At 38.1% G+C, this 14342-nt stretch overlaps 2 protein-coding genes across 6 annotated transcripts; one reads left to right on the plus strand and one right to left on the minus strand.

Annotated features, from left to right (window-relative positions):
• Positions 1–545: 545 nt before the first annotated feature.
• Positions 546–8479, minus strand: ROCK2 (Rho-associated, coiled-coil containing protein kinase 2). Of its 2 annotated transcripts, none has more exons than XM_014357286.3 (13): positions 7755–8479; positions 6484–6713; positions 6182–6342; positions 5761–6099; positions 5125–5674; positions 4157–5038; positions 3682–4097; positions 3240–3560; positions 2782–3102; positions 2277–2690; positions 1982–2192; positions 1650–1869; positions 546–1222 (listed from the first exon to the last, which is right to left on the minus strand). In XM_014357286.3, the coding sequence occupies exons 2-13, from the start codon at positions 6662–6664 to the stop codon at positions 1135–1137; spliced, it is 4104 nt and encodes a 1367-aa protein (XP_014212772.2). In that variant the 5' UTR covers positions 6665–6713; positions 7755–8479; the 3' UTR covers positions 546–1134. The 2 variants fall into 2 exon arrangements, with proteins under 2 accessions (XP_014212772.2, XP_089446513.1); XM_089590387.1 differs by having other exon boundaries at positions 4157–5041.
• Positions 8480–9247: 768 nt separating this feature from the next.
• Positions 9248–13224, plus strand: Rlip (Ral interacting protein). Of its 4 annotated transcripts, none has more exons than XM_014357266.2 (10): positions 9248–9521; positions 9593–9748; positions 10346–10481; positions 10554–10798; positions 10874–11132; positions 11209–11392; positions 11478–11792; positions 11877–12228; positions 12312–12628; positions 13014–13224. In XM_014357266.2, exons 2-10 carry the CDS (start codon positions 9667–9669, stop codon positions 13125–13127), a joined length of 2004 nt encoding a protein of 667 aa, XP_014212752.2. In that variant the 5' UTR covers positions 9248–9521; positions 9593–9666; the 3' UTR covers positions 13128–13224. The 4 variants fall into 4 exon arrangements, with proteins under 4 accessions (XP_014212752.2, XP_014212753.2, XP_089446303.1 ...); XM_014357267.2 differs by having other exon boundaries at positions 9614–9748; XM_089590177.1 differs by having other exon boundaries at positions 9248–9340; positions 9614–9748.
• Positions 13225–14342: the final 1118 nt, after the last annotated feature.

Genomic DNA, 14342 nt, shown 5'->3' on the forward strand with positions numbered 1-14342 from the left:
TTAAACAGTAAGATTTGCAACAACAACGGTCGGGCTTTGAGTTTATCAAAAACGTTTGTTGCCTCGGACTATTTATTAATAAAGGCTGGGCAAATTTTTGCAATGGTATAATATAAATAAATAAATATTTATATATTTGTAATAAACTTGCGAACGATAACCTTTTAATTTAGCTGCTTATGCTTTGTATGTACAAAATTGATTTTTTCTCGCATGACAGTTGCAAATTATCTTATCGTTTTCACTTTTTTACTATCGTAAAATTAATATTAATTGTATCATGATTACTTTTTCAAATTCGATCGTTCGATTTCAATTTGTTTTCTTGAATATCGAGCAATTTTTTACTTTGGCGAGTAGGCTTTCAAGTCACAAAGTAGATGCCAAATGGTCATCATGGTTATTGATCGACAATTTTTGTAGATGATAAAAATTTCTTAAAACTCAAGAAAATAATATTACACTCGCGTCACTTGTATCCAGTTATCAATCAGAAATAGTATTTTTACTTCTGTGTAATATTCTTTGTTCAAATTAAAAAAAAAAAAAAAAAAAAACGATTTATTTTATAACAAACAATTTTTTAATTAACTAATATTTTAGAAAATAATTAGGATATTAAATCCTAATGACGTAAAATTTGGAAATTACAATCACATACAACAACAAAAAATTGGACTTTACTTGCCGTATCTATAATTTTATATATGATAAAAGGGGACAGAGTTTCAAGTTTGTACGTAGTTGCCTACTTTGAGTACAGGACGCTTACAATTGCTTGAAGGTTTTATAACTGATTGTTTTACGCACGTTAAAGTTACAAATGTGGCACATTGCATTCGAAGCATTCGGGAGAGTGTGCGAGAACCAAAAAAATAGGTATAAGTTAATGAAGAAAATTAAACGATAAAAAAAAATATGGCCAGCAGTATATGCGTGAATGTTTGTGTGTCCATGCTGCTGCTGCTGCTGCTGTTAGTATCGGCTGTAAACTGCTGGTAAAACGTGTGCTGTGGTAGTGGACGATTGCCGACCAGCATGTGGCAAATATAATTCGTTTCTGTGTTTTTTTTTGTACACCCTTTTTTGTCTTGATGGACATAAAATCTAACTTCTTAATCGACTCGTTTCCAGTCACTTACCCATGCTCGCGTTCGCGGGTAAAGTTGCCGATCTCTGCTGAGCCGAAAGATACGGTTTAAGTGACGATCTCGTAGATTCTCTGGAAAAAGTAAGGCGAATCGTGCGTTTGTTAGATGTTTTGCAATTCAAGAAGATTAGTATTTTTCTTTTTTAGCAATCATCACACCAAAGGACGAAGGTAGTGCTAAAACAAGCAATGGCAACAATGAAAGCAACCTGTATAAAAGTATAGCAAGCAAGCTACGTTCAAACTTGGCGCAGCTGTATTGATGCACCACATAATTTTGTCACAACTTTATGGAAAATTCAATTTCCAAGAGTAAATCAAAAGAAAAATCACGGACAAGCGTGGAAGATACACTTTATCACGAGGCTATCGCAGCATAGGTGCAGGTAAGCATCGCTACACTTAACCCCGTACGTACAAACAATAAAACGAAATAAATGAGGAAAAAAAAGATTACTTTTTCCGAAAGTACTGACAGAATAAACTGCTTTTACGCTACCTTGGCGAGATTCGCTGCTGACCGTCGATATGCGAGTTGGCCTTGTAGCCAACTTTCTGAAGCTTGCGTGACAGCTTTTGGACCCACAGTTTTTGCTCTTCCGGCGTTTGTGCAAGAATAAGAAGCTCACGCGCACAATTTGGATCGTAGTTGAGCTTACATGGAGCTACGGCGTCTTCTTTTTTATCTATGTGCTCTTTGTGCACCTTTATATGGCATCCTGACGAGAGATTTATCATCAATATATATATATATATATTTTTTTTAAATAACTTAAAAAACAAAAACCTTATGTCCGTGCAAATGTGAATATTCACGAGGATGGTACTTACGTCGGCACTCGAGGGCTGGAGAAGGCCTAAACATATGCCAAATTTGCTTGTTGCAGATTTCACAAGTTGTGGGCATGTGATAAGAAATGGAAATAAACTCGTGGCCCTTGACAGGCTGCAAGCCAGGTTTGTCGGTTAAATGTGCCAATTCTGTTCCAGGCAAGGGATCTTCACCTGGCCGTCTAGCTTCTCCTTCTCCAGCGTAGAGTAACTATTTACAAAACAACAATAATTGCGTGAGCTAAATACGAGGAAATGAGAAAAAAAAAATGTTCAATTTTGTTGTTCAACATACCTGAAATATCCTAGGAATGTCTTTGGCATCGGCTCGAATCACGTCACCCTGTGTAACAGGCCGTACGTGAAAGACTTTGCTCAGGTCTATTATTAGGGCCGGGTCTGAATTGCATTTTTCGTTTTCGCTGTTGTAAAAGAATATTTTTTTAGATGAAACGCTCACGAATTGCTTTTTCCAACCGTGTCGCTTAATATTTTGCTTCGAGGGTACGTGCATCCATGCCTCTAATCTCAAGTGAGTGCCGTGATCCGAGAGTACAGAGTCCTCGCCATCGATTTCTACCGACGAGACGCTAGCAGTCTCCGAGTTGATCGTCGCCAACTTCATTTGCAGCGTTTCGATTTCCGAATCCTTGCAATCTAGCTCCATTTGTAGCCTCAGTGTCGCTCTGTTTTCCTCCACCAATTGTGCCTAAAGTATTAAACAACAAATACACACGCGTATAAAAATTTCTTCAACCTTCAGATCCGATAATTAACGTACTTTTCTGAAACTTTATTACCTGCATATCTTGCAAATCTTTTTGCAACTTGATTGCCAGTTGTCCATATTTCTCCCTTTCGAGCGTGAGCTCTTGTTGCAGTCGCCTGTTATCCTTTTCTTTTTTTTTGAGTTCTGCCACAGCGGCTTTGTTTTTGCTTTTGCCACCGATGGCCAAGTCTTTCCTGCTCATGATTTCTGTAAGCTTATTTATGGCCTGATTTTTCAGCATCTGCTCCGTTTGTAGCCTCATATTTAATTTTTCGATTTCATCCGTGTTTATTTGCGATTTATTCAGCTGTTCTTGCAAATCCTTCACTCGCTTCGTCAAGTCTTCTTTATCCTTTTGAATTCAGTGAAAATTTTTAATTAATCCATTCATTGATAATTTCGTACTTGTCAACACTTGTTTCAATATTCAAGGTGTAGAAAAAAAACAAAATAATAATTAATAAATAAAAGTGATAAAAATCAGCGTACCTTGGCATATTGATCACATGTCTTATTTGCATCCGCTTCATTTTCCTTTAGGCGATTGATCAATTGTTCTTTGGCATTGAGCTCCTGATGATGCTTGGCCACAATGTCTTTACACTCGAGCTCTTTCATCGTCCGTTCTTTCTCAAGATCGGCGACCGTTTCCTCCGCTATCGAACGAGCCAAGGCTTCACTATCGCCACGAGCCAGAGATAACTGGAGTTGGTGCACTAGTGAACTGCGCTCTTCCTCGAGTTCTTGCTGAAGTCGTGATTTTTCTTCGAGTTCTTCTCGGAGCTCTTGAGTTTGCGTCTTGTAGAGCGTCTAAAGAAATGAAATAAAATCTAAAATAATAATTTATTTCGCCGAAAAAAATTTTTATTCGTTTAAATTAAGAAGAACTTTATATGATGAATAAAGGGGGAAGAAAAAGATGAAGACTTGCCGAAAAGTATGCTTCAGCTTCCAATTGTTCCTGCAGTTCCTTAGTCTGCAACTGATCGACATTTCTCTGAGTTTTGAGGTGATGCAGCTCATCTTCGATCTGACGCTTAGCTTCACGTAGCTGTGTAACTTGACCAAGTAGCTGTTGCTCTCGCGCCTTCAGCCGACTAACTTCAGATGACTGTTGAGTCAAGTCTGACTGTAAGACAGTTCGTTTTTGCTGTTCTTGCTCAATCTGTCCCTGCAACGCCTTGACCTTTTCTGTCTCTTGTCTGTGCTCACCTTCGAGCTTCTGAAGTCGTTGCTGAATTTGACGGTAGTCAACAGACAGCATCGAGGTCTGGCGCTCCTTCTCCTGAGCCAACAGCTCGGCGCGTTGTCGCCCATTCTTTTCCTCGTTCAATTTAACTTGAAGGGCTATAATAGAATGCTTGGTTAATTTTCATAAATTAAATGAAAACATCTTCAATACTTACCTTTTACGTCTTCTAAATTGGCCTCATCCTTGGGCGACGCTTTAGAGCGTTCAATCTCCTGTCGCGCGGCAATCTCTTGATTATACCTGGTCTGAGCAGCCTTCAACTCCAACGCCAAACTCGCGGCTTCCTTTTCCAACGTCGATATCCTCTCGTTGAGCTGCCTATTGTCCAGAGTCGCTTTTTCTTCGCGTTCCTGGCTGCGATCCAACTCCTGATGCAGCAACGTTAGCCGAGACTCGAGCTCTACGGTCAACGAGGAAGCTTGAGAACGAGAGCTCCGTTCTTTTGAAAGTTGCCCTTGAAGATTAGCAACCTCTTGTTGCAGCGAGTCTCTCTGAGTAAGCAACTGAGATCTTGCCAGCTGTAATTCAGCGACCATTTGCTCGGCCGTTTGCCTCGCCACTGTCAGCTCCGTCACTTGTTTCCTCAGACGTGCCACCAATTCCGTTTCTCGTTCTAACTTTGCTTGCATTTCTTTTATCTGCTTCTCGAGGCTTGTGATTTTTTCCGTGGTCTGATGGGACGTACTGGCGTCTCGTGCTCGTCTTGTCTGTTCCTCTTCAAATTTTTTCTTAAGATCAGCCAACATGGACTCAGCCTTTCTCCGAGCCTCCGTCTCGTGATCGACCCGGCGTTGAGCTTCTTTGCAACTATGTCTCAATATAGTTAAATCTTTATCGGCGCGAGAAGCTTCTTCTCGCAGTAGGGTTTCAGTTTGAGATAACGAATCCAACTGTGCAATGAGATGCTTCTGCTTAGTTTCAAGTAGCTCCACCGTTTTTCTCTCCTTGTCCAAAAGACACTCGAGCTGATTTGTTTTGGTGTCGTCGTTCATACCATTATTAACATGATTCTCCAGACCATCTACAGATTCCCAACCTACTATTTAATTTTGTAATTATTTCAATACTTATTTATTCAAAATGTGGAAAAAAAAATTTTAAACTTTGTTAACAAAAACGTACCACTTGCAGTGAGACGATAGTCTCCAGAGTAGGTGAAACCGATAAAAGGCAAATGGTTACCGGAAAAGGCTTTAGGTACAGGAAAATTTTCCTCGGGGCCGTCTTCTTTCTCGACGTCGTCAAAATTACTGGTGTCATCGTCACCAGACAGTTCGGGTACCACAGGTGGTATGCACTCCCTTAAATTGTCAAAGGTCCACTGGTCGTTTTTAAAAAAGTCGTGTTTCTTGATTTCCTCGATACCATTTCGACCGAGACGTTTGCTGCGATCGGTTAGGAAACCACAAATTAAACTCTTAGCGGACTTTGAAATGTCGAGCTCTGAGGGAAAATGCAGAGAATTGACATGATCCATGATTTTAGAATAGGTGCCGACCAACGAATCTGCGTAAAAGGGCGTATCTCCGACGAGCATTTCGTACAAAAAGACACCCACTGACCACCAATCGCATTCCCGACCATAAACTCCCTCACCACCTTGAGACTGCAAAACTTCGGGAGAAATATAATCTGGCGTGCCAACTGCAGTGTCAGAACGCACAAGACCATCCTATTGGAGGAGTATTTAAGAAATGTCAGTTTTTGTTTGTTTAATCAATGAGTATATTAAAAAATCGAGACGACGTCAAGACTTACACTGTCCATCTTCATGCACGTGCCGAAATCGGCCAGTTTCAAGTGACCGTGTTTATCAAGCAACATGTTGTCTGGTTTTACGTCACGGTGAACAAACCCCATGTTGTGTATCGCATCGAGCGCGAGCACCACTTCAGCACAATAAAACATGGCCCACTTTTCAGGCACATCGTATTGCGACATTAAATTAACTAAATCTCCACCCGGCATGTAGTCCATTACCATGTAAAGATACTTTTGGTCTTGGAACGCAAAGTGCAGCTGGACTATCCACTCCGAATTTGCGTGAGCCATAATATCGCGCTCTTCCCAAAAAAATGCAGAATCTGATCTTTTAATCTGTAAATTAAATTCATCATTTGTTTCAATCGGTAAATGACAATTTTCCATAGCGATAACTGCACGTCTAGACAAAATTTACCATTTCGAATTTACTCAGGAGTTTCATGGCATAGACTTTCTGCGTTGATTTGTGCCTCACCAACTGTACCTCCCCAAACGCTCCTCTCCCAATGATTTTAATCGAGTTAAAGTCGTCTGGACGCATTCTCATGTTGCATATTTCTTGAGATATGGAATGATCTAAAATCAAAAGGTCGTCATTTTCAAAGGCTCTAAATATTTGATAAAAGGAAAACCTTAATGATGAAGAAAAATATATTTTGGTGATTAAAAAAAAAAAAAAATAGATAAAAGAAAATAATGATCTTAAATAATGCTCACATCTGTTCATATACGCTTCGACATTTTTCATTCTTTTAACAGTAGGATGATCACAGTCTGCCACAAGAGCCTGCACAGTGTCCAGTAGACAGTCAATGTTTGTAATGCTGCGTGGATCTCTGATGCGCTCTTCCAGAGCTTTAAGGCGTTTACGTCTGTCCTCATCTCTAACGATTTCCATTTTTACAATTTATCAGCTAAAACTGTACTGCACTACACTTGATTTTGCCCTGTGTAATTTTACATAGAATTAATCAAGAATTCATGACATTATGAACAAAAAAAAATTTTAACAAAATTTTTTTTAATCATTAAAAGTTTGCATTAAAAACGTTATGAATCATGTTTTGATAAAAACGTTATTCTTTGTCTTTGCTTTGTACAGAAAAGTACTGCTGGTTGACGGACCAAATACAAGATAGAAAGGTTATTAAATCTTTTTGAAATTGTAAATCAAAGATAAGATAATGACAATATGAGAACTGGAATTTTTGTTCTGAAGTATACCTTGGAATCTAGAGACGAGTGAACGATTGATCGTAAAACTATACTGCATGCTAGTTTTTTTTTTTTATGAATCATTGGTCTGCGAATAAGTTTAGTATGTTTGCTTGATCAAACACTACACATGCACATGTGTATCTCTACTATACATACACCAAAAACCAAAGACTGAGAGCATGCCAACAGAAAAGAAAAGACATGTTTATCTGGCTGGCTTTGTTAAAGATAATGTCCATTGAGGACTTTGAGCCAAACAGACCAAGTGATTATAAGAGGACCCTTAACATTTACTAATTCATTGGGGTCTTACTATTAGTGATACGTCCTGCTATCTATATGGCTCTGACAAGAAACAATTAGTCATCGGATGTTTAAATTCCTTCTTCAATAATACACATGACATGGACTCGTAAATGGTAGCACAGTAACAAAAATAACGTGATCTTGAGATTTTTGACTCTTAACTCGAACCCATTGATAGGTAAGTTATACCTACTCACTGTCTGCTTCAACAGCAAAGTTTCCACACATGCAGAGAGTGAGAAAGAAAGAGAGAAAAATAATGTGTTTGCGTGCTGAGGAGGATGGAGGAATGAGATTTCACTTAAACTTACACACCAACTCAAACTTGTACAAATTCATACACACAGATTTTATAATATATACAGAGAGGTATACCAATCAGTCACAAAAGCGCACACGCCGCACTGCAATAAAATAACAACAAGGCGTGTAAGTAAGTAAGCAGATCCGTTTTCTATACCTACATAAAATATACGCCAGGTGACCACCACGCCTCCGTGAAATGCTGATCCCGGCCTGGTGTTTGTTCCTGGAGAAGAGGCCAAAGGCTAAGGTGCGGGTGATCGGGCTGCTCTTCTTTGCACACGCGCACATACATGCACACACGCACGCAGCACACACTGCACTGCAGGACAAAAAAATAAGTATAAGGTAATACACAACCAAGGCAGAGAGACTGAGACTGAGTCTGCTGCACGAGGTATACACACACAGGATAAGTATATGCAGCAGAATAGGTATAAGTATAACGTCAACAATGCATTGAATATGTACACAGTGTATACACAGTCTATCCAGTCTAGAGACTCAAAGAGTCTTAGCCACTATTTTTTCACACACAGACACACATATGTAGCTAGAAAAGAAAATAATCGTTGGATGTGACGTCAGTAGGTAGTTCCCTTTAAACTCTTTCAAGCTCGCTTTCAAATATCTCGGAAATCAAAATTCTTTGTCCGATCCGTAGTCCGCACCCCATAGTTCGTTGACTTAGTCAACTTGACTAAGCTTTGCCTGCAGGCAGAGATGAGTCTCTGTTGCAGGCTATGTGTATTGGGTATAACGATTATGAGGCCCCACAAGTTTTTCTCTCCCACACCTCACCACTTATGTTAGTCACACACCTCCAGTCCCGTCGTCCGTTACCTCCGTGTGAATGGCGTATATCGAAAAGATTCTTTAACTAACAATTTTTGGCTGTTAAAAAAAAAAAAAAAAAAACTACCCATCAACACAACACGGCACGAAATAAGAAATTATATACTTATATACATTTGTACTTTGCAAGTGCTCAGGGTTCAATCGGGGTATGCGATACATCGCAATATATCGAAAAAGTGTAGTGGTATCAAGACGTCAATCACCTTAAACTGCGTTTAAAATAGGTTATAGTTACGTCACGTATCATTTTACTATCGATATATCTCTATCACGACTTTCGATATCTCGCAAAAGTCAGTATTTTTTCGATAATTCTTACACTGCGCATGCGCACAACCATAATTTTATGTAAATTATCGAAAAAAATACTGACTTTTGCGAGATATCGAAGGTCGTGATAGAGCCCCAGGGGTGTGTTCCAGTAACGCTCTCCGACAACTTAATTATGTCTTACGATATCTTGCGTCATGTTTAAGTTGTCGGTAAGTTGTCGGAGAGCGCTACTGGAACACACGGCAGCCAGTTATATTACATCATTATACGTGATGTGATCGTTATTTACGTCGTGACCACGTTGGGTGCGGTTTGGGGATGATTGTAGGTTTGTTCAAGCTCCTTTTGGTTCGGTTCGGTTCTCTTAACAAAAGAAAACCTATATAAATATATATATATAGGTAAAAAGGGCTTGAACAAATCTAATATCGATTTACTGATTGATTGCGGATTCCTCCCTATACATGCAGGCAGATGCAGGGGTTTGCAGTGTTTGCAGGTTTTGCACCATGCATAACTCAACACAGCAGCCGACAGCTCGTGTAATCAGGGCTAATGTTAATGTATCGAACTCTCGTGTGTTTTCCTTCGTATTTTAATGATTAGTATCTAAATGGTCTCAAGATTTACAGTCTTCTTAATAAATATTGAACACAATAATCACATCAGATTATAATAATATCCTGTGTACAAGTACCTACTTATGTAGATTGTAGGCGGCGTCGATGGACATCGACTAAAACATTTGTGTCAACACTTATACTTACAAGCTGTACCTATCCTTACAGGCGTGTCTGGTGTGATTCAATCATGTGTTAATCATTTTATTTGCTGTTGAGTTAATTTTTTTATTACGTTTAACAAACAGTGTGCCGTTGCTTTGTTGTAGGTTGAGTATTGGTGCAAGTGGCCCCAGAGTGAACAAGTGCTGAAGATCAGACAATGGACTTTGAAAGCCCTGACGTTTCAAAAGAGTTTCCTGGACTTTACGCGTCTGACACAGCCAAGAAAAGCGAGAGCGATTGTAAGTTTGGTAGAAACCGCTGCCAAGTTATGCTTTATTTATTTATTCAACCAAGTAGCCTATTCACCTGTTCTTAACTATTTTTATTCATTTTTTTTTTTTTCACAGTTTATTATGAAAATACATGTTAAGGCCACACAGATGTGGTTCAATGTTCTTGCAATTATATCCTAATATCTCTTACTTTTCTGATTTAACAAAAATTTTGTTTTGGTAAAAATTTCCTACAACTTATCAATTTTTCTCTGTTAGGGTAGTGAATCCCAGTGATAAATACATAAAAAGATGCTGTGCTCTCCACTTTAAATGATCATCTCCTCTACCTCTTTTGAATGAATTAATACTGATTATATGTTAAGCAATAGGCCATGCATGGTAAATAGAAAATACGATTTCTTTATGTTTATTTGTGTCGCACATCTCCTATGGTTTGGTTTCTTTCTATTTTTCTTGCTTCTTCCAGCATTTGTTGTTTTCACTTTGCTTCCTTTACTTCATCACTATTTTGCTTTTTCTATTGGTATTGGTAAAACAGTGGATAACAGTTGGTAATTAGAGTGATGTGCGAGTTTCAATGATAAACATTATTTTTTGCAGTCAGTGACGACGGTGTGCACGATAAACATTCGAAAAAGGAGCTTCTAGGAGGCAAGAAGAAGGATAAAAAAGATAAAAAGGACAGAGGATACGCTACCTTAGAGGGAGAAAGTTCGGTCGATGAGGAGGAAACAAAGTAAATCCATGCATTCCAAATTTACATGTTGATCAATTTTGTTTTATCCATTTTATATCACTTAATTTTTAGGAGCCCTTCAAAATCAAAGTCTAAAACGAAAGCCTTTAAGTTTCCCAGTAAGAGTAGAGAGAAGAGAGAGAAATCTAGGGAAAAAGATTTTAAGGAAAAAGACTCTGACAAAGATAAAAAGAAGAAAGATAAGGAAGCCGATAAAGATGGTGACAAAGACAAGCGAAAAGAAAAGGATAAAGCCAAACAAAAAAATAAAGATCGGAAGAAAGGAAAACATGGGGATGATGCCTCTGAAATATGTGGTTTGTGTTAAACTTTAAACTACTTGTAATGTTTCTCAAAGGTTGCTTTGATTATTTTGGAAAACTTTTTCTTAGATGAGGAGATTTTTGGAGTCAGTCTTCATTTGGCAGTCGAAAGGAGTCGGTGCCACGATGGTGTCGAGTTGCCATTAATCGTGAGGGACTGCATCGACTATTTAGAGGAACATGGAATGTCCTTTGAAGAACTGTATAAAGTCCCGGGAAACAAGTCAAAAGTTCAACACTTGAAAAAGTTATACAATCAACGAGAACCAGTCAATTTATCAGAATTCGAACCAACAGTAGCTACTAGTTTGTTGTTACTTTTTTTCAAGTTAGTAGTGGAAAAAAATTTCTCTGAAATAATGACTGTTGTTAAAAATGGGTTGTTTTTATCTTCCTATAAACAGGGAACTTCCAGAACCGATACTGGAGAGTAGTGAACTAATATCGCGGTTCGAACAAGCAGCATCAACCAAGGAACTTGGCCAGAGAGAATCTCAACTGGCTGATTTAGCAAATCAGCAGTTATCGAAATGCAATCGAGTGCTGTTGGCTTGGATGACTTTGCATTTAGATCACGTCACAGCTTGCGTAAGTTTTATCAAATTTTCACGGGTTCAAAAAAAATGTAACAACTTGCGTGTCTTGTTTGATTTAATTCTGGATAAATTACTAGGAAAAAACGACAAAGATGAACGCGCAGACGATAGCTATGACGTTAAGCCCAGCATTGCAAATGAGTCACCGGCTTCTCCTAGCTCTCCTGTTGCATTGCAAAGCCATGTTTCCAACTGTAAAGCTAACAAAGTATGTGCCGCCGCTGCCACCCGGCAGTACCCATATTCCTGACACAGCTCAAGGCATTGCCGAGGAATTGGCCAAGCAAGAGTCTTTGCTATCGCAAATTCACATGCTTATGAACGCTGGCTATGTTAATAAATCGCGCGAAGAGCAACTTTGGGAGGTTCAGCGTATGATCACCCAGTTAAAGGTACTTTTTTTCCTACATTATATCTGTAATTATAAATTGGATGTACGAGGTAGTTTGCTTTAAACGTTTGCCTCTCATTTGCAGAGAAAGTATAAATTAGTACAAAAGTTGGAAGGATCGGTAGAAAAAAAGAGTTTCGAGGAAGAGGTACAACAGCCCAAACAAAGCGAATCAAATCAAGTGCATTTACCGGAACAACTGATAGTGAACTCTCTCAAGAGCGAGAGCGATCATTTAAAAGTCGTAGATGCATCAAAAGAAGCATGCAATACGCGAACATTCACTGAAAATCGTTGTCAATCGGCTTTATCTACCGAAAGATGTGTAGCAGTTGACAAGTCAAATGTATCGACGGATACTGTAAGCGATTGTAAGACCGAATCGCTGCATAACGTACAGCAGGCCGGTATCGATAAAACTGGGGAACTAAGCGCTGGTAATGAAAACCACATGCTTATATTATAAAATGGTAGCAAGTAGGGCCTATTTATTTTATTTTATTTTTTCATCATCTTTTAGCACCAATAACGCAACAACAACAACAGATACAACAAGTGCAACAAGCTGAACCGGAAAAGTTAGAGGACCCATTAGAGGAAAATAAGCTTGATAGGCTGAGAGAGAGTTTGATTTATGCTGAGTTGCTGAACATTCATGCTTCATTAAAGACGCGCATAATGCAGGAACGACATGAGATCGATAGACTAACCGAGTTGTTGGCGGAGCGGATGACCACGGCAAAGCCAAAGCCGTTAGTCGTCGATCGGCTGCACAGTCCCAGTGAGGCAGAGAGGACAGCTATGAATCAGCTAGTCAGCGAAAACCAATTGTTGGAGGTAATTGGTTTTTTTTTTGTTTTGTTTTGTCTAGTATGTATGGTAACTCTCCCTTCGCACCCCACCAAATAAACTTTGGTGATAATTCGGTAATAGGTAGATGTCTAACTTTTATTCGAGAAATCTCTTATACATCCAGATATCAAAGTAGTATTAAAAGAGCGCAAAATAATAAAGTCAGCATCTCTAAGATGTCAGAGTTTTTGAAAATCTTTAGCCATATCGTTGTGGGAACTCGGTCAATTACGGGGTGTGTTTTGGCACGATCGCTTAAAATACTCACCTATTATTGCAAAAATGTCTAGGGTGCGTCGGGCAGAGTTCCCCCATAAATTTTATCGAAAATTATACAAAAATTATTCTTCATACGTTTTATATGTTTTAGAAAAAAATGACAACTCTTATTCGCAGTATTGTTGAAGAGAAAGACACATGCGTCGAATTGAGAGTGCAGTTAGCTCTGCATGCTCAGAAAAACAAAAGCTATTATTCTCAATGATTGCACGTCAGTATTCTTAAACAATATATTACAGACGTTTCGAGGTTCTCTCAAGAATCATGCATTTACTTGTTATCCTCCTTGGCTTCAAAAGCAGCCTCTGTGAATCAATCAGATACGCAGCAATTGGGATCGATATTTTACATGGCTTCCGAACCATGGGACAATGATTGAAGTAAGAAAGTGATTTCACATCGGTGCTAGTCTGGTTGTGGGCCGGTAATTAAATTCGGTGTATCTGAGTGAAAAAAAAAACCTACAACCTGTAAGAGCCCATCACCTTAGACTAAATTTGACTACTGAGACTCAATATTTGTTTTTAAAACGATATTGTTATTCGCGAGCGAATTTCTTGAAATGTCAATAGACAGTTTATATATTTTTTCAATGTTGCTAAAGAAGTGAAAATAAAGAATAACATATCGTACATCAATTTCGTACGACAAAAAGCGATACGGTATCTGTATAGTTTGTTATTAAATAATAAACTTTAATCAAATGTTTATTAAGAATATTATAATTGGTTACACATGGTTAATGTACCTACGTATACGTATATATCTGTTGTCTTTAATTAATTTAGAATCACGTTTTCAGAAATGTAAGGTAAAAAAGCAAGTGGCTCAATTTATGGAAAAAATCAAATTTTTTCTTTTTAGGCACGACTGCTACTTTTATTACTAGAGCAAAAATTGTGAAATACACCTTACACCAGACAGTAATTCGTTGCGTTTTTTTTTTTTTTTCTTTTTTTTTTTTAACGCAACCTACCACAATTATACATAGGCCTAAAGCGTAAGCTGTGAAAGTAATGGCAAAACAGTTGATTTTTTGGGGATTATAAGAGGCTTTCTTTTATTTTTAAAACTAAGAATAAGTTGAAACGGTAAAAAACATATTTTTCTCTACAACTGCTCCTTTGGGCCCAAAGACTTCCAGTTTTTCAAATCTAGCAAAAAAAAAAAAATAATAATTTTTTTCAATTCAGCTAAACCGATAAAATTTTACGTTTTTTTTAAGATTTACAACTTTTTTGCTTAGGAAAGTTACATACAAAATTCTGATTTTTTATTTACAAAATTCTGCAGCTTGAGGGCTCGTGAATTTTTTTTCTTTTATAAAACTTATTGGATTTGGATGCATAAAATTGTGGTATGAATAAAGTTACAATGATCAAATGTAAATTTTTTTAGATAGTCGATTTAAGGATGCACA

Source organism: Copidosoma floridanum, unplaced genomic scaffold (assembly GCF_036245765.1).
Source record: "Copidosoma floridanum isolate Cflo_tuat_1 unplaced genomic scaffold, Cflo_Japanese_pri ptg000012l, whole genome shotgun sequence".
Lineage (NCBI taxonomy): Eukaryota > Metazoa > Arthropoda > Insecta > Hymenoptera > Encyrtidae > Copidosoma > Copidosoma floridanum.

What these genes read in the sequence shown, in the direction of transcription:
- ROCK2 (XM_089590387.1), bottom strand. Translation starts at nt 6,664, where the DNA reads ATGGAAATCGTTAGAGATGAGGACAGACGTAAACGCCTTAAAGCTCTG. An exon ending in CGTGCATGAAGATGGACAGT is followed by an intron (nt 5,675 to 5,760) that starts GTAAGTCTTGAC and finishes CTCCTCCAATAG; the next exon opens with GATGGTCTTGTGCGTTCTGA. An exon ending in CAATTTAGAAGACGTAAAAG is followed by an intron (nt 4,098 to 4,156) that starts GTAAGTATTGAA and finishes ATTCTATTATAG; the next exon opens with CCCTTCAAGTTAAATTGAAC.
- Rlip (XM_014357266.2), top strand. Translation starts at nt 9,667, where the DNA reads ATGGACTTTGAAAGCCCTGACGTTTCAAAAGAGTTTCCTGGACTTTAC. An exon ending in GTATGATCACCCAGTTAAAG is followed by an intron (nt 11,793 to 11,876) that starts GTACTTTTTTTC and finishes TCTCATTTGCAG; the next exon opens with AGAAAGTATAAATTAGTACA. An exon ending in GCGAAAACCAATTGTTGGAG is followed by an intron (nt 12,629 to 13,013) that starts GTAATTGGTTTT and finishes TATATGTTTTAG; the next exon opens with AAAAAAATGACAACTCTTAT.